This window comes from Rattus norvegicus, chromosome 6 (assembly GCF_021556685.1).
Source record: "Rattus norvegicus strain SHRSP/BbbUtx chromosome 6, alternate assembly SHRSP_T2T, whole genome shotgun sequence".
In the NCBI taxonomy this organism is placed as follows: Eukaryota; Metazoa; Chordata; class Mammalia; order Rodentia; family Muridae; genus Rattus; species Rattus norvegicus.
Window position 1 is genome coordinate 31,445,633 of NC_141539.1, and position 25,550 is coordinate 31,471,182.

General features: G+C 44.7%; 1 protein-coding gene across 9 annotated transcripts; it reads left to right on the top strand.

The window, feature by feature from the left end:
- The first annotated feature begins 301 nt into the window (after positions 1–301).
- Gtf3c2 (general transcription factor IIIC subunit 2) lies at positions 302–25,403 on the top strand. 9 transcript variants are annotated; one of them, NM_001025120.2, is made up of 21 exons: positions 302–567; positions 3,707–3,769; positions 6,198–6,467; positions 6,621–6,942; positions 7,182–7,310; positions 7,631–7,907; positions 9,593–9,687; positions 9,958–10,035; positions 10,568–10,666; positions 11,318–11,545; positions 11,693–11,804; positions 11,986–12,094; positions 13,477–13,502; positions 13,831–13,960; positions 20,286–20,430; positions 20,517–20,678; positions 20,846–20,933; positions 21,177–21,305; positions 21,850–22,002; positions 22,094–22,201; positions 22,606–24,397. In NM_001025120.2, the coding sequence occupies exons 3-21, from the start codon at positions 6,221–6,223 to the stop codon at positions 22,822–22,824; spliced, it is 2,856 nt and encodes a 951-aa protein (NP_001020291.1). In that variant the 5' UTR covers positions 302–567; positions 3,707–3,769; positions 6,198–6,220; the 3' UTR covers positions 22,825–24,397. The 9 variants fall into 9 exon arrangements, 5 of the variants coding, with proteins under 5 accessions (NP_001020291.1, NP_001430926.1, XP_087409205.1 ...); XR_015621850.1 differs by lacking the exon at positions 13,477–13,502 and having other exon boundaries at positions 542–567; positions 11,986–12,115; XM_087553079.1 differs by lacking the exons at positions 3,707–3,769; positions 22,606–24,397 and adding an exon at positions 24,399–25,403 and having other exon boundaries at positions 542–567.
- Positions 25,404–25,550: the final 147 nt, after the last annotated feature.

Genomic DNA, 25,550 nt, shown 5'->3' on the forward strand with positions numbered 1-25,550 from the left:
CCCCCTTTTCATTTTCTTCCTGTCTTGGCTCATTCACTGGCAGCAGAAAATCAGTAGATCTCTGGCAGCTGGCGGCGAAGGATTGTCTCCTAGTCCGTCGAAGCTCGGGACTGCAGTTAAGAATCGGTGTGGTCTGGCTCTTTTCTCCATAAAGCCAGAAACCTGGGTGGAAGGGTAGGTCCGAACGCTCGGCGACAGCTAAAGCGCGACACTTTCCTCTTCAAAGCTTTTCGGCAAGGTTGCTGGTGAAGCCACAGTGCCGCGCAGGCGCCGACCTCCCCTTCCGGTCGCTGAAATTCCCAGAAGGCCCTGCAGTGTCCTAGGGCCGCGGAAGCCACGCCACAGCTTGAGGGAGTCGGAGGGCTCAGCGCTACACCGCGCCGCGCTGCATTATGGAACACAGAGTTTAATAGAAAGCTCGGCAGGGAACGCATTCCAGACCAAGATTGCGTTTACCTTGTCTCGGGGGCGGGGCAAGGAAGAGCCGATCAAGATTTCGTCATAAAACCGCGACCCGACAGGCGGCGCCATCTTCGAACTTGGACTTCCGGAAGGACTTTGGCGCGGGTGAGTGTACCGCAACGGGGTGTGCGGGGGACCCAGAATTACTCCTCCCATTCTTTTGCCGTAGCGCTAAGGCAATGGGAACAGATTCCCGATTCCTCTCTTACCCCCGCGCAAGGCAGCGCGCCTTCTAGCCTTTGCGCTTCTCCCCAAAACCGTCGAGCTCTCACCTCCGTCTCCACTGGGGCCACTGAGCATCCCCCATCTCTGCCAGCCGGTCTTACCTTCTTACCCAACTCGGCGTATGTAGCGCGGCAATCTGGGGCCAGGCTTCCGCGCTGCTTACGTTGAACTCGTTACGTTGAGCCTTTGGACGCGGGTGAACCTGCTGTTGTCCTCAGGCTTAGGGAAATCAGGGCTCGTCTGCTGCTCGAAAGCTGCCCCCACGGCCAGCATTGGGGAATGGCAGGTGGCGGTGTCTCGACTGATTGCAGTCAGTCCTGTTGTGCTCATTCCCACTTAACTGTGTCCCAGCCTTTTCCTCCAAATGGCTCTTACCCCGGGGGTTGTGCCCCGCGCGCTGCAACCCCATTGGCGCAGCCAAGGGCCAGTTATGTTTCCTTGTCTGGTTCTTTTATCCCGCGGCAAGTTGGCCGTCTTTTGGATAAGACAGAGATGGCGACTTTACCTCCACAGGAGGTAATTCACTTTTCTGGAGAGGTTTAGGATATAACCAGATCTTTTTGTCCTTGGAGGCATATTGTCACATAAATTTAAATTAACCTTTGCTAACGTTACGTTTTACCGTTATCAACTGTAGTGCCATTTTCCTAATAAGTTCGAGTTCTACTATTCAAATTTACATTCCTTAGTTTCTCGCAGTATCAACTGAAAATGTGAGTTGCAGGTTTTTGTGCAAAATAACATGTTCGTTTTTGTACCAGTAAAATTATCGGACATATCACCGTTGCATGATAGGAATACTCTGGGAACCGGTTATTAAACAGTGTATGTGAAGTGAGCCCGTGTTTAAGATGTAGTATTGGGGCTGGGGATTTAGCTCAGTGGTAGAGCGCTTACCTAGGAAGCGCAAGGCCCTGGGTTCGGTCCCCAGCTCCGAAAAAAAGAACCAAAAAAAAAAAAAAAAGATGTAGTATTATCTAATTGTTTTTCTTTTGCGAGAGTAGTCATGTTAGCAGCCTGATGCAGCAAGGAAAGCAGACAGTAAAAACTCCATTTAGAATTTACTGAACATTTCTTCCTTTACTGTTTAAATTTTGTATTGTAAGATCCTAAACAGGAATTCTACCACGCACTGCCACTGCCTTTCACAAGAGGTGAATCTTTAAAAGGGTTTTTTGGTATGTTGAGTCTGAAAAAAGTTACATGCTAATTCGTGCATCGAGTTCGATGCATGTAGTAAACCAGATAGGCAAATTCTTACAAACTTTCAAAGAAGATAGGTTTTTGTCTTGGTTTTGTCTTTGCTACACTCTGAGTTTTGTTTTGCAAGACTACTTTCTTTGAGACAGCTTTATATTCCTGGTTGACCTGGACTCCAGATCCTTTAGCTTCAACTCCTAAGGGCTGAGATCATGGCCAACTGAAGCTTTAAAAATTTGAAGTTAGAACCTGTTTCATAGCTACAGTTGCCATAGTTACATAATTTCAATTTAATGTTCCACTGTTGTAAATGATGCTAGTGTTTGATATACAGTTTCTCTATTAGAAAGTCTTCCCTCCCTCCCTCCCTCCCTTCCTTTCTGTACTGGAGATTGAATCTAGGATTTTGGGAAATGCTAAGCAAGTGCTCTACTCCTGAACTATTTCTCTAGCTCATAGAAAAGGAAAAAATTATGTGGATCTTAAACTTGCATATCCAGGATGCCATACTGCTGCCTTTACTGAATGATGTATCAGCTTAGTGAAGGATTTCCCAAGGCTGTAATTCTTTTCTGATTTCAAGCATTTGTGAGAACTTTGAAGCAGGTCTGTTGCCTTTTCCTCTGTAGGCGACTCATCTCAAAATCACTGAGATGAGCAGAGATGTTCCTTTTTGAAATTTAGTGTTTTCACTCAGATAGTTTGCTGTAATAATTGTTTATTGATTTTCTTTCTTTTTCTTTTGTACAATAAGCCATTTCTTTATTTAATGTTTATGGATGTTTACCTGCATGAATTGAATGCATGTGCACCTTTTATGTGCCTGGTGCTCTTGGAGCTCAGAAGGCATCAGACCCTTTGGAATTGGAGTTGTGGTTGGTTGTGAGCCACCACGTGAGTGCTGGGGACCACCTAGGTCTTCTCGAGGCTCCTAACAGTGGAGCTACCTCTGCAGCACCCCAGTAAATAGTCTTGATTTATAAATCCAGGTCTTGCTTATTTCAGTATTTTGGAGGGTGAGAGTTTGAGAGGAGATGGGTCTCACTGTGTCCCTGCTGGCCTAGAAGTCTTCATCCCTCTGCCTGTGATACTTTCCACTGCTGGGATTGCAGGTGTGCTGTAATCCCTCTCTTCTATTAAATTTTTTTGTTTTGTTTAAAACAGGGTGTTAGCTATGTACCTCTGCCTTTTCCAGTACTCCTAATGTAGACCAAGCTGGCCTTAATCTCAAGAAATTTAAAGCATGTGTCAACAGCCCCAACCTCTTTTAAGTTTTTTTTTTTTCTGTTAAACACTGAGCTCTCTCTCCCCACCTTGCTCTCCCCTGCCCCCCCCATCTCATTTCTTTATTTGTGAAGTGGGGGCTCTCATGTTTTCCAGACTGTTCTTGGACTCCTGATCTCAGCACAATATTTCTCAGTCATCATACTTGTCTTCTTTTTTAAAACACAAATTTCTTAAATCAGGGATGATGGAGCACACCTTTAATCCCAGCGAGGCAGGGATTAAAATTCTTGTCTGGTCAAAGGCAGCCAGGGCAGCCTAGTTTGAACCTGCCCCACAAACAACAGCAGAGCCTCTAGATTTACTCCTTGTTAGCTAGTGTCTTTCCTTTTCTTGTGTCATTAATGCCATGTCTGTCATGTCGTTACAGCTAACTCGTCAGTCCAGGGCTTTTCTCAGTCTCTTCATCTCACTGTTGCAGTGTGGTTTTAACATGTTCTTTCCCTTCCCTTGGACTTTAGTTTTTACTTGATTTCTTTCCCTGTGGTGTCCAGTTTACTCAGGCCCCCTGCCATTGTTTTCTTTTGTTTCCTAGATCCTGTAGTGTTTGTGTTTGCTGAAAACTTTCTTCTGTTTTCTGGAATAGTTCTTTTGAAAGGTACTTTTCAACTTTTTTTCTTTCTGTCCTGTCTGTGCATAAGTCTCACGTTGGATTTTTTTTTTTTTTTTGCATATTAAGGGAGACAGACAGGTCTTCTATTTACCGAAGAACAATGAACACCATATACAGTATCGTTAGCATATGAGTCTGCATTGTATCCTCATCAGTTGAGTTAGAAGGTTTACTGCTGTCATTTATTTTTTTAAAAGATTTTATTTATTATTATGTATAAGTACACTGTAGCTGTCTTTAGACACACCAGAGGAGGGCATCAGATCTTATTACAAATGGTTGTGAACGCCGGTCCTGGTGGCGCAGGCCGGTAGGATGTGCTGAAGAGGCAGAGGCAGGTGGATCTGAGTTCGAGGACAGCTTGGTCTACACATTTAGGGCTGGAGAGATGGCTCAGCGGTTAAGAGTACCCGACTGCTCTTCCAGAGGTCATGATTTCAATTCCCAGCAACCACATGGTGGCTCACAACCATCTGTAAAGAGATCTGATGCCCTCTTCTGGTGTATCTGAAGACAGCTACAGTGTACTTATATATAATAAATAAATAAATCTTTAAAAAAAAAAAACAAACAAACAAATGGTTGTGAACCACCACATGGTTGCTGGGATTTGAACTCAGGACCTCTGGATGAGCATTCAGTGCTCTTAACCACTAAGCCATCTCTTCAGCCCACTGCTGTCATTTATAATTAACTATAGCTACAGGATAGGTAGGGGCTTTAACTTACATATTTCTTTTAGTGTTTTTATGAGTACACCTTACCAATGAGACTGGTGAATTATTTATCTTTTAGTTATGTCTCAACTTATGGAGGTGTCCCTCCTGGGACTTGAACTATTTCTTTCCCTTTTGTCATAGGCAAACAGGTTGTCCTGACCCAAAACTGGACCCTTACAGAGTTGTATTTGCTCGAATTTTTGGTTTGTGGTCAATGTTTTGCTTCTGCCAATCTCCTTGGCCTGTGATTATATATCTGATATCTTTGGATTCATAAAGATAGAAGATACTTTAGTCTGTTATTTGGTGTGGGAAAGTTCTCTTAATGTGATAGGATAATCTTTACTTATGTCATAGACTATAGGCATCCACTATCCCCAATTCAAATGTAACATTGACGGCTAGGTTCCAGAAAACCCTTACTCTTGTTTTGTTTCTTTTTCTGTTTTTTTTTTTTTTTTTTTGGTTCTTTTTTTTTTTTCCGGAGCTGGGGACCGAACCCAGGGCCTTGCGCTTCCTAGGCAAGCGCTCTGCCACTGAGCCAAATCCCCAACCCCTCTTTTTCTGTTTTTAAGGCATGATTGCATATAGCCAAGGCTAGCCTTGACCTTCTTCCAACTTTAAAGTGCTGAGATTTCAAATTGCTCTACCCCACCTAGCTCAGTACAGCTCTTAATTCTTACGGAAATCTGTTCCTTTAGTAATGCTCACAGAAATGAATGTCACCTCTGGGTACCCTACTTTAGCTTGGTCTGTTTATAGCATCTGGCAGCTCTTCATGTTTAATAGAGTCTTGCTGTATTATACCCCACGCTGGCTCCAAATTCCTGGGCTCAAATTATCTTTTTGCCTCAGCTTCCATAGTTGCTGGGACTTGGCACCATACATTCATAACTGCTTGGCCCATTATTTACTCTGTTTTTTAGGAAGTTATGATTCTTATCCAGAGGTACATACTTTTTACTCCTTTTCCATTGTGGTGGGGGGAATCTGAATATGATTTATTATTTTACTTCTATAATACTGACTTCCATGTCTTTACAACATATGAGAGGTATAAGTAACATTCATAGAGCATTTAATATTATGCTTGGCATGTAGTAAACATTTAAGATAGTTTGTTATTATCTGCTTACTTATTGTTTATTTGCTACATGAGAATGTAAAATCTCAAGAACTTAGTATCTTACCTGTTTTTTTCTTTTGTTTTCTGAAACAGGGGCTTGTGTGTACCCCAGGCTGGTTTCAAACTCATAGCCTCTCCTGCCTCAGCTTCCCAGGAGCTGGGATTACAGGTGTACACTACTATGCCCCACTCCTTTTTTGTCTTTACTAGATCCTAGAACAGGGCTTAACATAAGTTTGTGTGTTGGGGGTACGTTTATTTGTTTTTTGAGCGGGCACACATGTAGCGGACCATATGGAAGTCAGAGTACAACTGTAGAAATTGGTTTTCTCCTTACACATGCCATGCAGATCAGGGGGGACTGAATTCTAGTCATGAGTCTTGGCAGCAAGCATCCTAATCTAGGAGGCCATCTTGCTACACCAGTAGTTATTTGAATGAATGAATGAATGAATGAATGATCAGGATGCTTGGGTTTCTGGTTATGAGATGAAGGGGTAATAGAGAAAAATCTGAGCCTCTACAAATAGCTTCTGTGTTACACTCATTGCTATATCTCTGTATGCAGGGCAGCCATTTTGGGGGGTGCTGATGGATACCTGCGGGGTCGGCTATGTTGCCCTGGGGGAGGCCGACCCCGTGGGGAGCATGATTGTGGTAGACTCTCCTGGACAAGAAGAACTAAACCAGCTGGATGTCAAGGCCTCCTCAGAAACGTCCAGTGTGGAGGCCTCCATCGAGATGTCACTACCTCCTCCTCTGCCTGGATTTGAGGATTCTTCTGACAAGAGGAGGCTTCCTCCAGATCAGGAGAGCCTCACCAGATTGGAACAGCAAGGTATGTGCCTTGATCTCTCTCTCTCTCTCTTTGCTTAACTTAAAATGAGAGAGCAGATTGAGCTCATAGGTTCTTAAAAACTTGGTGCAGTATTCTGTAGTCCAAAGAACTTGAGCTCTGATCCCATCTCACAGACCATATTCTTCCCTACAGATCTTTCTTCAGAGATGGCAAAGGTCTCAAACCCTAGGGCCTCAAAGCCTTCCGGGAGGAGAGGTGGTAGGACACCAAGAGGCGCTAAAAGGCCTCAGCAACGTAAACCTCCATCCGCCCCTCTGGTTCCTGGTCTTTTAGATCAGTCCAACCCTCTGTCCACCCCCATGCCTAAGAAACGAAGTCAAAAGTCCAAGGGAGACCTGCTACTATTGAAGTTGTCCAAAGGCCTAGATCAGCCAGAGTCTCCACATCCAAAGAGGCCCCCCGAGGACTTTGAGACCCCTTCTGGGGAACGACCCCGCCGAAGGGCTGCCCAAGTGTAAGGATTGTGGCGCACTGCCTGGTGGAGGGGTGGTGGGGAGGTGGGAAGGTTGGAGAGATGGGAAGATTGGTGAGGTATCAGGTAAGTAGGGTGGTATCTGGGTTCTGGGTGGGGGCAACCCATTAGCTCGTAAGAGCCACTTCTGTGGTATGTGTTGCTAACTTGTATCTAAGTAATTTCTTTCTGTACTTCATACTCCATCACATTTTGTTTGTTTTGTTTTTGTTTTGAGACAGGGTGTCGCTGCCCAACCCAGGTTGGCCTCGAACTTGCGATCCTCCCAACTCAGCCTCCCGAGTGCTGGGATTGCAGGCGTGCGCCACCACACCTGGCTCTCCATCACATTTTTCACAGACTTCCCCCAGGTCTTCATTGCTTTTACCACTCAATTTATTTCAGTGTTTCTGTGCCTTTCCTTCTTTCCCTTGCCCTTTATGTTCTATGTGGTAGGGTAAAGATGCACTAGCCTAGTGTTAGAAAGCCTTTCATTTTCCTTGGTGTTTGGCTTGCCTGTGCCAAGTCACTTAATTTCCGTGGATTTCTATTTCTGCATCTATTGGAGGGAAGGGGAGACTGGTAGCTGCTTCACAGCATTACTGAGATCAATAAAACAGTAATAAAGTCTAGAAATGTGGGCTCTGTTGAATGCTTGTGAGGATGGCTCTGACTCCACCCTGTCCCACAGGGCACTTCTGTATCTTCAGGAACTAGCTGAAGAACTCTCCACGGCCCTGCCTGCACCGCTGTCTGGGCCTAAGAGTCCCAAGGTGAGCAGCCCCACGAAGCCGAAGAAGACCCGGCAAGCAGCCTCTCAGGGTGAAGAAGATGGACGTGCTCGGGATGAAGACTTTGTTCTCCAGGTCGAGGGTGAGGATGAGGAAGAGAGTGAAGCCCCGAGTGAGAACTCATCTGATCCTGAGCCTGTCGCACCCCGAAGCACCCCACGGGGACCTGCTGCAGGGGTAACGTGAATTAACAACAAAGAGATGGGAAAATGGGAATTTTAGCATTCTGAGTACCCATGGCTAGCCAAAAATAGTAACAACAAAAGGAAAAACTTCAAAAATGTGAGGCACTGGAGAGGCTATACAGGGAAGAGTGTAGTGAATAGATTGCTCATCCTGGAGTATTCTCTACTGAAGACCACATGTGAGAACAAGGATCCTGCTTCTTAAAGTTTTCAGTGTACTGAATGCCACAAAGTGACTTGGACATGGGGGGATGAGGGGGATACTAACTGTTCAGATTTCACAGAAGGCAACAGCAGCAGAAGATGGGGTCCGGAATAATGTACAGAGATTGATGGAGAGGACAAAAGGACTTAGGTAGCTAGGTGCCAACACACACTAGTTTTGTTTGTTTGATTTTTTGTGATTAGTTTGTTTGGTTTTTGTGATTAGTATCGGTAACATAAACTTAACATTTAAAAATGTGCAATTCTGTGGCTTTAAAAGTATCTGTACTGTTTAGTTTAGACTCATCTCCTACCTCAGTTTTCTTAGTCCTGCATTACCAGTGTGGACACTACACCCTGCTTAAACAGGAACTTGGTTGGGTAGACAGACAAGGCTGCACACACATGTGTCCTTGCTCATGTATACATGTACAAGCAAACTTGTGGCCATGTCTGCTAAGGTGTGGACTAGACCTTGAATCTCTCCTCTATTCTCCATTGTGTGTATGGTTTGGTTTTTTTTTTTAAAGATTGGGTCTCTTTCCTCCCTAAATGCTGGGCTTAGAGGCATACTTGGCCTTTTCTTTTGTTTGTTTGATTGTTTGTTTTTTGTTTTTTTTGTTTCTTTCTTTTTGTTTGTTTTTTGATTTTTGTTTTTCAAGATAGGTTTTCTCTGTATAAATCTAGATCTGCCAGTCTCTGCCTCCTAAGTAGTGGGATTAAAGGCACACAACACCATGTCTGACCTATTTATTTCTTAATTTAATTGAATTTTTTAGTTTCCTTTTTTGCGTTACTCCTAAATATAGCTCTGTAGCCTACAATTTGTAAAAAAAAAAAAAAAAAGTTGTGACTGAGTCAAGTTTATAATGATGCTAGCTTTATAATGGGACTTAAAAGTGGTAATCAGGGCTGGAGAGATGGCTCAGCGGTTAAGAGCACCCGACTACTCTTCCAGAGGTCCTAAGTTCAATTCCCAGCAACCACATGGTGGCTCACAACCACCTGTAAAGAGATCCGATACCCTCTTCTGGTGTATCTGAAGACAGCTACAGTGTACTTATATATAATAAATGAATAAATCTTAAAAAAAAAAAAAAGTGATAATCATCCCTGGGCCATGGGTGAGATTCCAGGGCGGTGTCCTCCTCAACATGACCTGTCAGAGGAAGGGGGTCTAGAAAGGAATACTGAGTGTGGGAGGAATAGGTGACGCTGTCCCACAGGGTGGGAGTTTGAGGACATGTAGGAGAGACCTCTGAGCCAAATGTTGTGGAGGCTGGAGAAAGGCGAGCAGAGAATGTTTTAATAGATATAGAGTAACTGGAGCACAGATCTCTTTAGAGGCTGATAGGATAGTTGGTAGGATATGTAATGCCAAGGAAAATTCAAACACTGAGAAAGAAAGCTCTCTTCTGGGACTTTCTCTAACCTAGAATGTTCTTTTTATATTTTCTTTACTTTGATCCTTAGAAACAGAAACCACACTGCCGGGGCATGGCTCCCAATGGCTTACCCAATTACATCATGGCTCCTGTTTGGAAGTGCCTCCACCTCACCAAGGACCTGTGAGATTGGGAATAAAGACAGGGCGGGGGAAGGGGAAGTATAAGGACCTAGAAAGAGAAGCCCTTGCTTATGTGTGGAGTGGTGGTGGTGTTCATTACTAAGGGACAGTGTTAAAAGGGCACAATCTCTTAATTCTTAACCACATTTCAAGTGCTGGTAGCTACTTACCTCTAAACCACAAATCATTCCCACCCTCTGGAAAATGGTCTTAGACAGTGCTATTGAAGAGTTCCTCTCCTTTTCCATTGACGACGCTTCTGTTTCTCTAGCCGAGAGCAGCAGCATTCATTCTGGGAGTTTGCTGAGTGGATTCCAGTAGCCTGGAAGTGGCAGTTGTTATCTGAACTGTAAGTTGAGTTGACGACTCTGACGCTGTATCACCTCCCTTTGCTGTGATAAAAATGCCCTGGCCTGGCAAAAGCAACTTAACGAGAGAGCATGTATTTTGTCTCACAGGACAAGGCTGTAGTCCATCATGGTGAGGCAGACCTGAGACAGCTAGTTACACTTTATTTACAGTTAGGAAGGAGAGAAGAGTGGGTGTGTGTACTCAGCTAGCTTTAATTTTATGTAGTCCGAGACGGACCCAAGCCTATGGGATGGTGCTGCCCACATTTAGGGTGAATTGTCTTATTTCAATTAACTGAATAAAGAAAATTGCTCACAAATATGCCCAGAGACCAGCCTAATCTAGGTGACCCTTCACAAGTGTGCCCACAGGCTTGCCTAGCGGGTGACTTGAGTCTTGTCAGGCTGACAGCATTAGTCACCATAAGGCTTGAAGGAGATGACAGACAAGTGATAGAACTCTAAGGATCATGATGGGAATCCTGGGACAGCAATCTTGTCGGTTCAGACTGACATTTCTGATTCCCACAGTGAAGCGGCTCCCTACCTGCCCCAGGAGGAGAAGTCTCCCCTGTTTTCTGTACAGCGTGAAGGGATTCCTGAGGACGGCACAATCTACCGAATAAACAGGTAAAAGACAGCAGCAGCTTAGCCTTTCTCTTCTTCCCTGACAGTGGAAGAGAGAAGTAGGAAACACTCATGTTTCAGGGGCTGGCAATTAGCCCTTTCCTCTCCTGAGTGCTGAGCTCTGTAATGCTCAGGATGGACTCCTGGCTGGAGCAGGCTGATCCTCTCTAATACAGTGGTCAGCTTTCTCTGCAAGCTGGACCCAGGGAGGCTTGGGGGTCTTGGGAGGCCAGTTCACTTAGCATGAAACCAAGTCTTGAAAGATTTGAGGGGTTCCTTTCTGAGCAGGAAGTGGGGGAGGTGAGCAGGAGTCGTGGCAGAGTCCCACTCCAACCAGACTCTGATTTTTAGACCTTTTTTTTTTAATTTTTTAACTTTTTTTATAAAGATTTATTCATTTATTATATATAAGTACACTGTAGCTGTCTTCAGATACACCAGAAGAGGGCATCAGATCTCTTTACAGATGGTTGTGAGCCACCATGTGGTTGCTGGGAATTGAACTCAGGACCTCTGGAAGAGTAGTTGGGTGCTCTTAACCGCTGAGCCATCTCTCCAGCCCTTTAGACCTTTGCCTAAGCCAGACATAACTTGTTCCAATGGAACTTCTCCATTTTGTCCTAACATTTTTTTGTTGCTCTGACTTTTCTCTAGATTTAGCTCAATCACAGCACATCCAGAGCGCTGGGATGTGTCCTTCTTCACAGGGGGACCGCTCTGGGCTCTGGACTGGTGCCCAGTGCCTGAAGGGTCAGCAGCCTCACAGTATGTGGCCCTTTTCTCCAGCCCTGACATGAATGAGACACACCCACTGAGCCAGCTTCATTCAGGCCCTGGGCTGCTGCAGCTCTGGGGCCTTGGGACATTGCAGCAAGAAAGCTGGTGAGGTGGGGCTGGGACACTGCCACAGGCAGGTGGGTGAGGGAGAAACGGGCAGGGCTTGTATTGGGCTGAGACAAGACAAGGAAGTGGAGCTCCATTAGTTATAAGCTCTTCCTACCCACTGTCTCCCTGTGTTTCTTTCTCCAGTCCTGGCAACAGGGCCCACTTTGTCTATGGGATTGCTTGTGACAGTGGCTGTATCTGGGACCTCAAGTTCTGCCCCAGCGGGGCATGGGAACATCCAGAAACCCTTCGGAAGGTACTTCTAATTGACTGAGCTAGCCTTGGGAGTTCTTAGGGTTGGAGGAAGGAAGGTTAGAGTGTGGCGGGTGGGTTTTTCCAGCAACCCCATGTCATGTTTTAAGGGACCAGAGCCTCGGGTTTTCTGAGAGGCACCTGAAAGCAGCAAGCCTCAGCACAGATCTGCTCTCACCCCCCAGGCTCCTCTCCTGCCTCGCCTGGGTCTCTTGGCTCTGGCCTGCTCAGATGGGAAGGTACTGCTGTTCAGTCTGCCGCATCCTGAGGCCCTCCTGGCTCAGCAGCCCCCAGGCAAGTTGCATAGCTGCCATGGTAGTAGCCAGAGCTCACAGGCCTGTCTGCCTCCCGTGACCTCCACTAGTGTAGTCTCTAGCATGAAAGCATGTTCAGTTAAGCCTTTATGATAAGACTATGACTTTCATTGGTCATTTTTGAGTTCAAATTCTCTCTCTTTTGCAGACTAACTGCACCCTTTCAACATTTTACCAGTCATTTCTCCCTCTTCCATATTCTGTGCCCTTGGAAATTGACTGTAAAGCATTGCTAAGGGTTGAGGCTGACAGGTGGTACTTACCTTTAGCTGATGTTTTTTTTTTTTTTTTTTACCCAGTGCTGATTTCAGGACCCCCCAGAGATCTATGTCCTCCCCCATACAATATCTTTTAGGAAGAGTCAAGAAAGATAGATTCTGTCCCATCCCCCACCCCTGTCCGCCCTCGCCTCCCCAGTACTGAGTATTTAAGAAGAGGGCATCTGGGTATAAGCCCTAGGAGGTTTTGTATTTGGTGGTCTGACCAAAGGACTAGGTTGAGGTGGAAACAGGAAATCAGGCATGACCAGCCCTTTGACATTATGTATGATGTCATCTACAAAGTTCAGTCCCAGGAACCTCACAGTTAAATACCAAAAGAAAAAGAACAATCCGCTAATGTGTTGAGACACATTCTTAGCTGTTCTTGACTGCATGTGGCGTAGGGACTGGATATACCTTAGATAACTTCTTTAGAAAGTTTAGTTATAGCAGATCACTTAGGAGGCAGGCAGGCAGAGCTCTATAAGTTCAAGGCTATGTAGGTAGACCCTGTCTCAAAAACATACAAAAGAAAAAAGGTTGATTATAAAGGGAGGTGACCTGGTGGATGTGGGCCAAAGGGAGGTACTTGTGTATTTCTTTTATTGTGTTTTGAGGCAGGGTCTCATGTTGCCCAGGCTGGTTTTGAACTTGCCCTGCAGCTGAGAATGATTTTGAACTTCTCTTTTCATCTCCCATGTTCTGGGGTTGCTACCCCTGACTTTATGTATTTAATCCCATAGAGGAGGCAATAGGGCATGTTTATATAAGAATGCAGGATCAAGTCAATAAGGAAAGAACAAGTAGAGAATGCAAAAAACCAAAAACCAAAAACCAAAGTTTTAGGTAAATGAGCAAAGTTGTAGAGACAAAGAAAGAAGATATCAGGTTGGAGGAGGCAGCAGTTCCCACAGAAGGAAAGCTAGTGTTGGGGAAGAAGGTGAAGGCAGGAAGAGATAGGGTCAGAAATTATATGCTGAGAAAAAGGATGAAGAAGTCATTGCTCAAACATGAGATCCTGATCTCAAAGCAAGGCCTGAGTAAGAGCTCAGCCCTCTGGATGCAGAGCATCATGTTTACCGCCGATCTTCCTTCCCTACAGATGCTATGAAACCTGCCATCTACAAGGTGAGTGAGGAACCTGTTACCATACTTGAGGCACCGTCCTCCAAGAGCCTCTTTTTACAGATTCTACAGTGAGTCTTTCCCTTTGGAATGGGTCCCTTTTTGGATTAAGAACTGATTGGAAACTGGGTGGGGTGGAGGCAGAGACAAGTGGATCTCGGAGTTCAAGGCCAGCCTGGTCTACAGAGTTCCAGGACCACTAAGGCTACACGAAGAAACAGAAACCCTGTCTAAAACAAAATAAAACAAAAAACAAAAACAAACTGATTAAAGTTTTATTTCAAACAATAAGGACTTCTTAACCCTAAAGTTATCTCTTCTGTCCTTGCAGGTCCAGTGTTTGGCAACTCTTCAGGTGGGGTCTGTACAAGCTTCAGACCCCTCTGAGTGTGGTCAGTGCCTTAGCCTGGCTTGGATGCCTACCAGGCCTCACCACCACCTGGCTGCTGGATACTATAATGGTAAAAACAGAACGAAGACCTGTTGCTCTTTAAGCGTTACATGTGCTTGGGTTTGGATGGTGCTTACTTTGCATGGCTTAAGCCTTTTCATGTTCAGTCCCTAGCACTACGTGAATTAGGCATAGTGTTACATGCCTGGAGTCTTCATACTTGAGAGGTAGAGGCAGGATGAGCAGAAGTTCATAGTTGAGGGTATAGCTACGTAGTGGAGCATTTGGTGGTCATCCTTGAAAATAGCTATTTTAGGCCAGCTATCTTTGACTTCTTCTCAAAGAAAAGGAAAGAGTGATGTGAACATAATTTAGTACACTCCTTTATGAAGATGAGATAACTAAATATTTGCTAGTTTAAAGAAAGTCAACTCAGAATTAAATGGAGGTGCTGGCAAGATGGATGGCACAGATGAAGATGTCTGCCACTGAGGCGCTGACCTGAGAGTGATCCCTGATCCCACATAGAAGGGAGAGAAGCAACTCCTAGGTGTCCTCCGACCTCCGCATGCCAGCTCGGACATGCATGGACCATACATGTCACAGACACACAAAATAAGTATGATTTTATTAATTAATAAAATTAAGCAGGGAATGTGGAGAGAGCTCAGTGGTTAAGAGTATATGCTCTGCCAGAGGACCATAGCACCAGTGTCAGGCAGCTCACTCTCTTGTAACTCCAGCTCCAGGGCCTTAGAGGTCCTCTAGCAGGTCAGGGCACCCATGGCATACACATTTAACGTTTTTGTTTCTTTTTTTAAACTGGCTGACAGTGACACACACCTTTAATCCCAGCACTTGAGAGGCACAGGCAGATGGTTCTCTGAGTTGGTGGCCAACTTGGTTTACAGAGCAAGTTCTAGCAACAGTCAGGATTATACAGAGAAACCCTGTCTTGCAAATAAGCAAACAAGCTACACACACACACACACACACACACACACACACACACACACACTTTTTTAAAGAGTTGGATGGCTAAATAAATAGTCCAGAATATATTGGTACTTGCTGTCAAGCCTGAAAACCTGAGTTCAATTCTTAAGACCCACATGGTCAAAGAGGAGAACTAATTCCTTCAAGTCAAGATGTACTTCTTCGTACACAGGCTACACTACACACATACAAAATAAATTAATGTAATTGTGGTTGTTTGAATAGGTTCGGCCCCTTGTAGATTCCTATGTTGGAATGCTTGGCCACAGATAATGGCATGACTAGAAGGTGTGTCCTTGTTGGAAAAAGTGCAGTCACTCTGGGTGGGCTTTGAGGTTTCCTGTGCTCAAACTCCACCCAGTGTGGAACAGTTCAGATCAAGATGTAGAGCTCTGGGCTCCACCAGCACCACGTCTGCATGCACAGTGCTACATACACTTCCCACCATGATGATACAGACTGTAAACCAGCCACGGTACGAGTTGCTGTGGTCATGGTGTCTCTGCACAGCAGTAGTTGGTACCAGGGACTAGTGATAGGCCTAACCATGCTTTTGCTGGGAGAAATGTGGATTTAGGGACTTTGGAAAGCAGTGAAATGCTTTAAGTGGGGTTTAGTGGGCCTTCCTAGCAGAAGCATAGAAGACAGTGGTGTTGAGGGCGATTGGAACTGTGGGAGGCTGGCTGAAGAGATTTCAGAAGAAAATTTTAGTTTGTGTCCTAGAGACTATTCTTTTGATGTTTTGGTGAAGAATGTAGTTGCTTTTTGCCCTTGTCTGAAGAGTCTGCCTGAGGCTAAAGTGAAGAGATTGCATTGACAAAGGGAATCTCAGAATAGCTTCGCATAGACTTTGTCCTGTGGGTCACTCTGTGGAGAGCCTTTTGATCAGACATAGCAAACTGAGAAAGGAAAAATACACAGTGTATATGCTTTAAAGATTAAAAGGGCACCAGGAAGTAGAATGGAGCTAAATCCTGTATTCAAATATTAAATGGAATTAAGGAAGTGGTGACCTCAGGGCAAGATCCCACCCAGCTAAGCTTATTGTTTATAAGTTTGCAGTTAACAAGGGAGAGTTTTATCATGTTAGGCATTGTTATTACCTGGTTATTGTTTTCATTCAGTCAGAAGGAGATGTGATTGTGAGTCTGGTTGACAAGGGGTGGATTATGAAGGCTAGTCTCAGTTCTCAGCTTGACTATCTGGAACAAACTACAACCCAGAGTGGAGGGCATACATATGATCCAGATTAATGCTGGGAGATACAGGCTTGTGATCCAGATCTTGAGGCATAGTAGTCATGTCTCTTGTGAAAAGGAATTACAGAAAAGCCTAGGACCAGGCATAATCCCAGCACTCATGAGACAGAGGCATGCAGCTCTCTTGAGGTCAAGGTTAGTCTACAGAACAAGTTTCAGGAGAGCCAAGTTTAGGCAGTGAAGGAAAATCATTGAACAGAAAGCTGGTGAAGATGTAATTGAACAAGGGGACCATGTACCAGTCCCAGCAAAGCAACAGAAATCGACAGCTTCTGCCATGGTTCTGGCTTTAGAGTCAATAGTAGACAGAGTTACTGAGACAATTGATGCTGGTTCGCTGGAGCTAAGAAATTAGCAGTGATTAAGAAGATAGTGTTACTGAGGTGGAATCTGCGATGTGTTCTCAGAGCACAAAGAAGCTTTGGTCCAGAGATAGAAATCATGGTGGCAGTTGAACTTGATGTATAAGAATCACCCAGGTGGTACTGGTTTTGAAAGCATGAGGGATCATGACAAGTAGCTGAGTTTTGGCACTGTGAGAGGCCAAGAAAGGTCATTGGTAAATGTGCAGTTTCAGTGGCAGTTGAAGGCCCTGTCGTGCAGAGAAGTTGAAGCTGGGCGCCATGAAGAGAACCTATGAGGGATTGTGAAAGTGCACCCTAGTTGTAGTGGAAGACCCCAGTGTAAAATTTGGAGGTGCAGTACTATGAGATTACCAGCAAGAACAGCAGCAGCAGTAGAGTGGGGTCAACCAGACCCTGGAGTGCTACAGAGGCCAGAGCTGGAGAAGTGATGCAAGCCCTTTGGAGGAGCCTAGAATATCATGTGGATCCCAGACATTGGAACAAGAGCTATAAAATTAAAGTTGCCTTGGCGACCCCAAGATATTAGAGATGCCAGAGCCGTGGGCCACCTGCTGGGGAAAGCTACTAATGGAGTTGACCAGCCAAGAGAAAGAATTGTAGTCAACAAACCTGAAAAGGAGTTGGTCATCAGACAGGAGATGCAGAGTTTGGAGTTTGCCCGGCTGGTTTTGGTCTTGGCTTTGGTCCATTACTTCCTCACTCTGACATTTTGGAATGGTAATGTATATCCTGTGATGTTGGAGGTACGCGATCTGCTTTTTGATTTTTGACTTTGTAGAGGATTATAGTTAATAGATTGCATGACGCTCAGAAGAGACTTTGAACTTTGGAATTTTAAATATTGTGATAGATTATGGGGACTTTCAAAGTTGGACTAAATGAATTTAGCATTATGTTATAGCTAAAAGCCTGCAGAGGCCAGGGAGTGGAATGTGGTTTGAATAGGTTTGGCCCCCATAGATTCATGTGTTTGAACGCTTGGCCATATGGAGCGGCACTATTAGGTGTGGGATTATTGGAGGAGGTGTGGCCTTATTGGAGGAAGTGTGTTACTGTGAGTAGATATTGAGGTTTCCTATACTCCACTCAGTGTGGAACAGTCTTGGCTGCCTTCAGATCAAGATGTAGAACTCTCAGCTCTTCCAGCACCAAGTGTGCCTTTATAAGAGTTGCCTTGGTCATGGTGTCTCTTTGCAGTGATAGAAACCTAACTGAGACAGGAAGTTTGAAAGATAGATGGACAAAACTGGTAAATACAACAGACTATTCAGCAATAAAAAAGTGATGGTCTCCTGACACATGAGGAAACATCTAAGACAGTCACTGGAAGAAACTACCCACAGTCACAATGCCTGATGATTACTGGTATGGTATTTAGAAAGTTGTTTGTCTCACTCAAAATAGATGCAAAGAGTCATAGGAATGTTAACATTTATGGAAACACTTGGGTTCTTGTTGGTGGGGTTATCTCACTAGTACAAGTAGCTAGCAAACTCATGGAATTGTGTGCTTGAAATTAATATGCTTCAGATAAATGTTCCATTATAAAATAGAAAAGAGAAAAATTCTCTGAAAATAAGCACACAGGAGTTTAAAGAAAGACGAGTTTATAGAAAAAAGATCATACTATATAAGCTGTTTAAAGGTGTAGAGAGCTGGAGAAATAGCTTAGCCGTTAAGAACACTGGCAGCTCTTTCAGAGGACGTGGGTTTGAGTCCCAGCGTCCACATGGCAGCTCACATGGTGACTCCAGTGCTAGGGGATCAGTGTTCTCTTGAAGGTGTTGGAGGGCCTAGCGGTGCAGGCCTATATCTCATCTGCTGTGAAGCCTGAGGGAGGAGCACCAAGTACAAGGAATGCCCAGGCATCTTAGACCATATCTCAAAAGTAAAAGGTTAGCAAGTGCTTTGTAATATTCATAAGGTCCTGGGTATAATCTCCCAGTTCCTCAAATAAGTATAATTTAAAGATATTTAATTACATATCTTTTACATTTATTTGGGGGGAGGGTGATGGGTGGAGTTTTGAAGATTACTTGTGGAAGTTGGTTCTTTTTTTTAACCATGTAGCTAATCCCTAGGGTTCAAACTCGGGTTGCCAAGTTTGGCAATAAGTGCCTTTACTGCTGAGCCATCTCACCAGCCCTGCCTTTATTGTTTTTAAGTGATGGTTTCATAATTATCATAGCAGTAGACTTTCTGTCAGAAAGCTCAGGCCATTAGCACCTTTTTAACCTTCCTCTATCACACTTGCGTCTTCTGTTTTCCTTGGTGGTATTTCCTGGTCAGGATACATGCTTCTTCTGTCTTTACATCCTCCCAGGACTGGTGATTGAACTCAGTCCTGGTGTGAGATAATTGCTGTGGTTTTAAGTGCTCTAATGATTCTCTTCCCCAGGCCCCTTTGGCTCCTTGCTGGGTTGTTTTCATTGCTTACCTACAAGTCACTATATTCTTTTTTGGTTTTGTTTTCCAAGAAAGATTTATAAATGCTTCACTCCCTAAGTTTATGTATACAAGGGGTTTTAGCTACAGATATGTTCCTAAACTATTATAAGATTTTTAATGTCCTTTATCCTTTATTTTTATCTGAATTACATTTGAGCACCTCTCCTTTGCCAGCCTTGTCAATCAAATTTTTTTGTTTGCCATTTGTTGTCTTTTCCTCTGTACTTTGTTACTTTTATTATTCTTGTACAGAAGAATTAGATAATGCACCAAATAGAAAGGATTTTAGACTTTATGAGCTATTTTGCCATTGTTGGTATTACATTCTGCTATTTGGATATGCAGTCAACCCTGACTGAGTAAGTGTGATTGTTTGTTTCACTGGAATTTACTGAGGCAGGCACCTAAGCCAAGTATTGGGGCTTATAATTATCATCCCAACACAGTGTGGGCAGAGCAGAAGCATGCGGTGAGTTTGAGACCAGCCTGCATACTCAGAAGCTGGCTCAAAGGAGCATTATGCAGTGAGGGTCTAACTCCATCCCTGTGAAATGGAGCACTTGCCTGGCATGCATGAGTACTAAATAAAGAAGGCAGCACTCTATCTGTCTGATTTGTTGGTTATAGTTTGACAGCTGCTATTCTAAAGGAGTTCTGTTTTGTTTTGTTGAGATATGGCTTCAGTGTGCCCCAGGCAGATCCTCCTGCCTCAGCCCAAATGCGGAGATTATAAATATGTCCCCCCATATCAGCAGATATGCACTGTTTTAAAATCCTGCTCTAGGAGATCCAGAACCACCTTCTGGCATCCATCTGTACCTACATTTACATATGTACATACTCCCACACTGACAAATACACATAATTTTAAAAAATCTCTCTATGTAGCAGCCATCAGATACACTCAGAGTGAAACCTTTCAAATGTGGGTCTAGGATTCCACCGCCATTTTTTAGTTAGTGTCAGGTTGGGTATTTGAGCTGAGCTGGGAGGGAGAACTGAGGCCCGTCATCATTGTCCTGCACTTTCACTGCAGTGTGGATTTGAGAGTAGGAGGCAGTCTGGAATCTCAAAGGAAGAAATAAGACCACAGAGCCTTCCTAGTGTAGCAGAACTCAACCCTCCTAGTGTCAGGGTGCTTTAGTGCAGTCCCTCACGTGGTCTGACCCCAGCCATGACATTATTTCGTTGCCACTTCGTAACTAGTGTTGCTACAGTTATGAATTGTAATGTAAATTCTTTTGGAGATAGAGGTTTTCCAAGGGGGTGGTAACCCATGGGTCAAGAACTGCTGCTCTGATGTCTCCACATTCTATCTCTACTTTAGGCATGGTAGTTTTCTGGAATCTTCCCACTAACTCGCCCCTCCAAAGGATACGACTCTCTGATGGCTCCTTAAAGCTGTACCCCTTCCAGTGTTTCCTAGCCCATGACCAGGCTGTTCGTACAATTCAGTGGTGCAAAGCTAACAGGTACAGAGTACGAGGGCTGTGGAGCGGGGAACTGTAGCAGGCCCACTCTTCCATACAGGCTCTGATCTCACCTCCCATTTTTTCAGTCATTTCCTGGTGTCTGCAGGGAGTGACCGGAAAATCAAGTTCTGGGATCTTCGACGACCTTATGAACCAATAAATTGTATCAAGCGCTTCTTGAGTACAGAGCTTTCCTGGCTGCTCCCCTACAATGGTGTCACAGTGGCTCAAGACAACTGTTATGCCTCGTACGACAAGATGAAGATATGAGTTCTGGGGACAGGCCCTGCGGGTTGGGGCGCGGAGCATGTCAGATTGTGGGACAAGGAGGGTTGAGTTTGTTGGCTGAGGTATCTGAATTCTGGAAGAAACAATGCTCTTAGAAAAAGGAAGGTTTATTTTCTTTCTCTTCTAGTTACGGGCTCTGTGGAATTCATTACATTGATGCGGGTTACCTTGGTTTTAAGGCCTACTTTACTGCTCCACGGAAAGGCACTGTCTGGGTGAGCCTCTCCTTTCTCCAAGTTTCAGTATGCAGGAAATGGTCATTCGCTCACTGTAGTAAGTCAGGAGCAGACAGTAACAGGACACCATTCAGGGCACAGGAGGAGCAGGTGTATGGTAACTGTATGGTTAGGGACAAGAGTGTTTTTTTGTGTGTGTCTCGCCTCAACCTCAGACTATTTAGTCATTATCACAGGAGTGAATGAGTGGATGGGTGAAATCAATATGTCTCTTCCTATTAGAGTCTTTCAGGTTCAGACTGGCTTGGGACAGTAGCTGCAGGAGATATATCCGGGGAGCTCATTGCAGCTATTTTACCTGACATGGCGTCAAACCCAATCAATGTCAAGAAACCTGCAGAAAGAAGATTTGTAAGTCTATGAACATTTGTCTATTAGATCATAGTCTGGCCAGCTCAAGGTAGAGTACAAGCTAGTGCTCGTGCCAGCCTCTGACACTGTCCTGTTGTAGCGAGGACTTATGTATAACCTCCTCTACCCTGTTAGAACTGAACATGTTTCCTAAAAATTGTTACTGGCATTATACTTATTTCATGTGTATGAGGTTTGGTGTAGCCAGAGGGCGACCTTGGAGAGTCCTTCTCTGTCTCTGCCTCAGGTCATCAGGCTCACAGCCCTGTGCCAGCCTCAGGGTGTTCTTTCTGTTCTTGAGACTTGGCCACTGTGAGCTGGTTTCCTTTCTGCTTTTGTGTTGAGTATTTAAAGTCTGTTTTGAGAGCTGGCTTAGCATGTAGAGACACCAGCTGCTAAGCCTCTCTGAGCTGAGTTTGTTCCCCAGGGTCCTCAGGATAGAAGAAAGAATTGACTCCCATGCATCCCATAGTATGTGCGAGTGCATGCAGTTATAAATAAAAAATAAAAATTTCAGATGCTAACCTTACGGTTTTCTCTTTAGCCTATATATAAAGCAGATCTGATACCATACCAGGACAGCCCTGAAGACCAAGACTACTCCTCGACCTCCTCTGAGACCCCCAACCCTCCCAAGGCGAGGACCTACACTGAGACCATCAACCACCACTACCTGCTCTTTCAAGACACAGATCTGGTAAGTCGTGACTACAAGTCATTGTGACATTAGGACAGATAGAAACCTTAGGTAACAGGGAGTCCTAAGAAACTCCACCTATGTTTCCCAGAGCTCCTTCCACAATCTGCTTCGTAGAGAACCGATGCTTCGCATGCAGGAAGGAGAAGGGCATTCTCAGCTTTGCCTGGACAGGCTGCAACTTGAAGCTATTCACAAGGTGAGAGCTTGTCTTCCATCTCTCCTGCCCCACTCTGTGTCTGTGATCAGTGAAGTGAGAGGTTTAAAGGCAGTGAGATGGCGGGAGGGGAAGCAGCCTTGATTCTCTCTCCTGGGTCATGGTATACAGACCTCATTCACTGACTGTCTCACATGGTCCAGTCATCCTGATTGTGACTTTATTTGTTTGGGTGTTTGGGTGGTTTTGATACAGGGTCAGTGGCTATCCTGGTCACCTCGTAGACTAGGTTGGCCTCAAACTCACGGAGATCCGCTTGCTTCTGCCTTCTGAGGGCTGAAGTGATCTGAAGTGGTGCGGTGATCTGTTTTTAAAGCTCATGCAGGCAGGGGTTTGCCCAAAGACACAACCCCTGAGGTTCTTACGGTTTTCTCTTCTCTTCACAGGTACGTTTCAGCCCAAACCTGGACTCCTATGGATGGCTGGTATCTGGGGGGCAGTCAGGGCTGGTTCGGATCCATTTTGTCCGTGGACTCACCTCCCCGCTGGCCCACCGTGTACAGCTTGAAAGCCGAGCCAACTTCAATGCTATGTTCCAACCATCCTTTCCAACTGAAGGGCCTGGTTTCTCTCCAAGCAGCCATTGCCTTCTCCCTAATCCCTAGTCTGGTCCACACAAACTCTTGGATTGAAGTCTGCCAAGAACAAATGGCCCCTATGCACAGAGCATAGGACCTGGGCCCTTCCTGGACAGTGATGGTGCCAGGCCTACATCTTGAGGCCTACATGCCCCAAACTCCTTAAATCCCTCTCCTTCTACAGACTTCTATGGTTATAGCTCCCTGCAGGTAGGGGGGCTCCCCCTCCACAACAATTCCTATGCCTAAAACCGTGGCTCACAAGAAACACTCAGGCCAAACCTAGGCTTGGGAGTCAAATTGCTCATATTGAGCATATGTGAAGGAGGTAAAGCTAAGTAAAGGCACTGGGTGTTTTTGAGAGCACTTGTGAGTGGGTATTTGGAGAGTCGGAAAGGACATCTTCATGAAGGCTCCTGTCTATTTCCAGGATTTGATGTTATTGCCTTCCAATCTTCCTCTTTAGAATAACCAACACACAGGCCCAGTGGTGGGGACAGTAATTTATTGGACTGAAGCTGCTCGTAACTTAACTGTAACCGAGGAGACCATAAGCACCTGCCAGTAGGACAGCAGCTAGCTCTTAACTTGTTCCCAATCACTGACATGGGACACTACTTGAACACTCCTAGATAGTGTTTTTAAAATTCTTGAAGCTGGGTATAGTGGTGCATACCTGTAATCCCGGCTCGTGGGAGGCCAAGACAGGAGGATCACAAGTTTGCGTTCAGTCTGGGCTATCTCATAAAACCAAAAAGTTAAAAAAAAAGAAAAGAAAAGAAAAAAGAAAAAAAAAGATCTTCCTTTATATCAAGTCAGAGTATACCTCTATTAATTTTAACTGATGGGTGTTAGGAAATAGTCGTTCTTCCCTGCGGCTGCCCTTTTTAGTACTTCACAGTAGCTATCATGTGTTTCCCAAGTCATTTTTTTCTCTAGATTAAATATCTTTAGTTATTTCAATCATTCTTTTACAAGTCATGATTTTTGATCTTTATGATATGGTCACATTGCTGACGTATTAAACATGTTTAAACTCTGTATAGAAAGTATTTAGAACCCAATAATGTATTGTTCTCTCAATTGAGTCCTCTATGGATAGCTGCACCTCACATGACTGATTACTGCCTTGAAAACACAGGCAGCCCTGTGATGTGAGATTGCCAGATCACAGCCAGGGGACACATTGACGTATACAGGCTGAGGTTTGGAAGGAAGTAGTTAGGCCATCTTAGGAAATAGGAAACAAGTAGCCTGTCTCCTCTTAGATGGGATGCAGTTGACATTAGTATTGCCCTAAACGAAATCTAGACTTTAGAGCACTCAAAATGGGTCTGTTATATCTGGGGACAGCTTTCTGCCTGAATAGTGTAGAAGATTTGTCAAATGCCAGAAGATTTTAAGAAGAGATTTAAGTAGTTGTGTCCCCTTCCTATACAGAAGAGGAAACAGACCTGTAGGACACAAAGATCCTTACACAGCAGAAGGACCCACAACTGCATTAGTGTTAGGAGCCAAGTGTTGTACCACTCTGTTGCGATCCAGCTCAGGCTGCGTCGGGCTTGCTTTTTGAACTAATAAAGAAGTGCCTTCCATTGCAGAGAAGCTTGGCTTGTCCTGCAGAGCAACCCATTGACACAGCACACCTGTGTTTCCCTACTTCAGTGGTAGAGAAGGTGGGATCCGGGGGGAACTAAAGCTGCGGCTGTAGGCTTGTGCCAGCAACCCTGCTCCTGGTGTTCAGTCTTGAGCTCAGAGGTAAATGTGGGCAGTATTTCCTGCTGTTTTATGCACTTTCCCATGAGCCTTTTCTCCTCAGTCCATTTTTCTCCCTACCTTTCTTACCTGGGTCTGTACTCTTGGTTCTCACTCTTCTTCCTCTGTTCCTCTATTCTGCTGCCTTCTCCATCAACACCTAAATCCTCTTTATCCTCCAAGATCCCATCTTGGCTGGGATGCGGCAGTGGAAGAGCATGTACTTAGTGTGTACAAATCCTTGGTTTACTTCCTTCCCCATATCTCCTCCCCTCCAGAAACGCCTAGGTCAAATTTCTCTGGGGAACTTTTTATATTGCTCTAGTTGGGGTAAAAATCTCCATGTGTTTCAGAGAAGCGGGATGGATAAAGGATAGTAAGCATTTGCCCTGCCTGAGGTGCTTTCAGACATATTGAGCTCTGTGGGGTAGGTACTGTTTTCTGTAATACGTAATGGCGATTGGATTCTGAGAGGTTAAAGCATCTGAATAAGGTACATAACCACCACTGGGGTTTGAATCCATATACCCTTGCTTAAAAACACCTTCCAGTCTTGCACATCCAGACTCCTTACTGCATCTACTAGTGAAATTCCGTTAGCACGTTCCATACACAGGAATCTAATTCCCCTGAGTCCTTACTCTCTGTAGTAGATAATAGAATCCATCCTTCATTAATCATTCAGGAGTTGAATAAATGAGCTGGTGGTAGGCAGAGGGCAGGAAAGTTGACCTTTCTCAACACTTGGGAATGTATACATCCTTACCTATCTCAGGAAGGTATTTTCAGGGAGTTGGGTGTTACAGCTTGAGGGAGACTAAGATTCCTAAACTGGTTTTTAAACAGTTTATGCTTTGTTTAAAATTACTCCAGAAACCTATAAAACAAAGCCCCCATTGAGTCCCCTCTTGTACATCCCTAGACGAGGACCCCTGATTGCTAGCCTGCTAGCCGGGTCATTTTACAAACTCATGACCTAGGTTGAGCAGTCTTGAGAA

Bases quoted from the DNA above. Each gene is read 5' to 3' on its own strand.
- Gtf3c2 (NM_001025120.2), top strand. From the start codon at position 6,221: ATGGATACCTGCGGGGTCGGCTATGTTGCCCTGGGGGAGGCCGACCCC. The intron at 10,667-11,317 runs GTAAAAGACAGC...ACTTTTCTCTAG, and splicing joins ACAATCTACCGAATAAACAG to ATTTAGCTCAATCACAGCAC. The intron at 13,961-20,285 runs GTAAAAACAGAA...TCTCTACTTTAG, and splicing joins GGCTGCTGGATACTATAATG to GCATGGTAGTTTTCTGGAAT.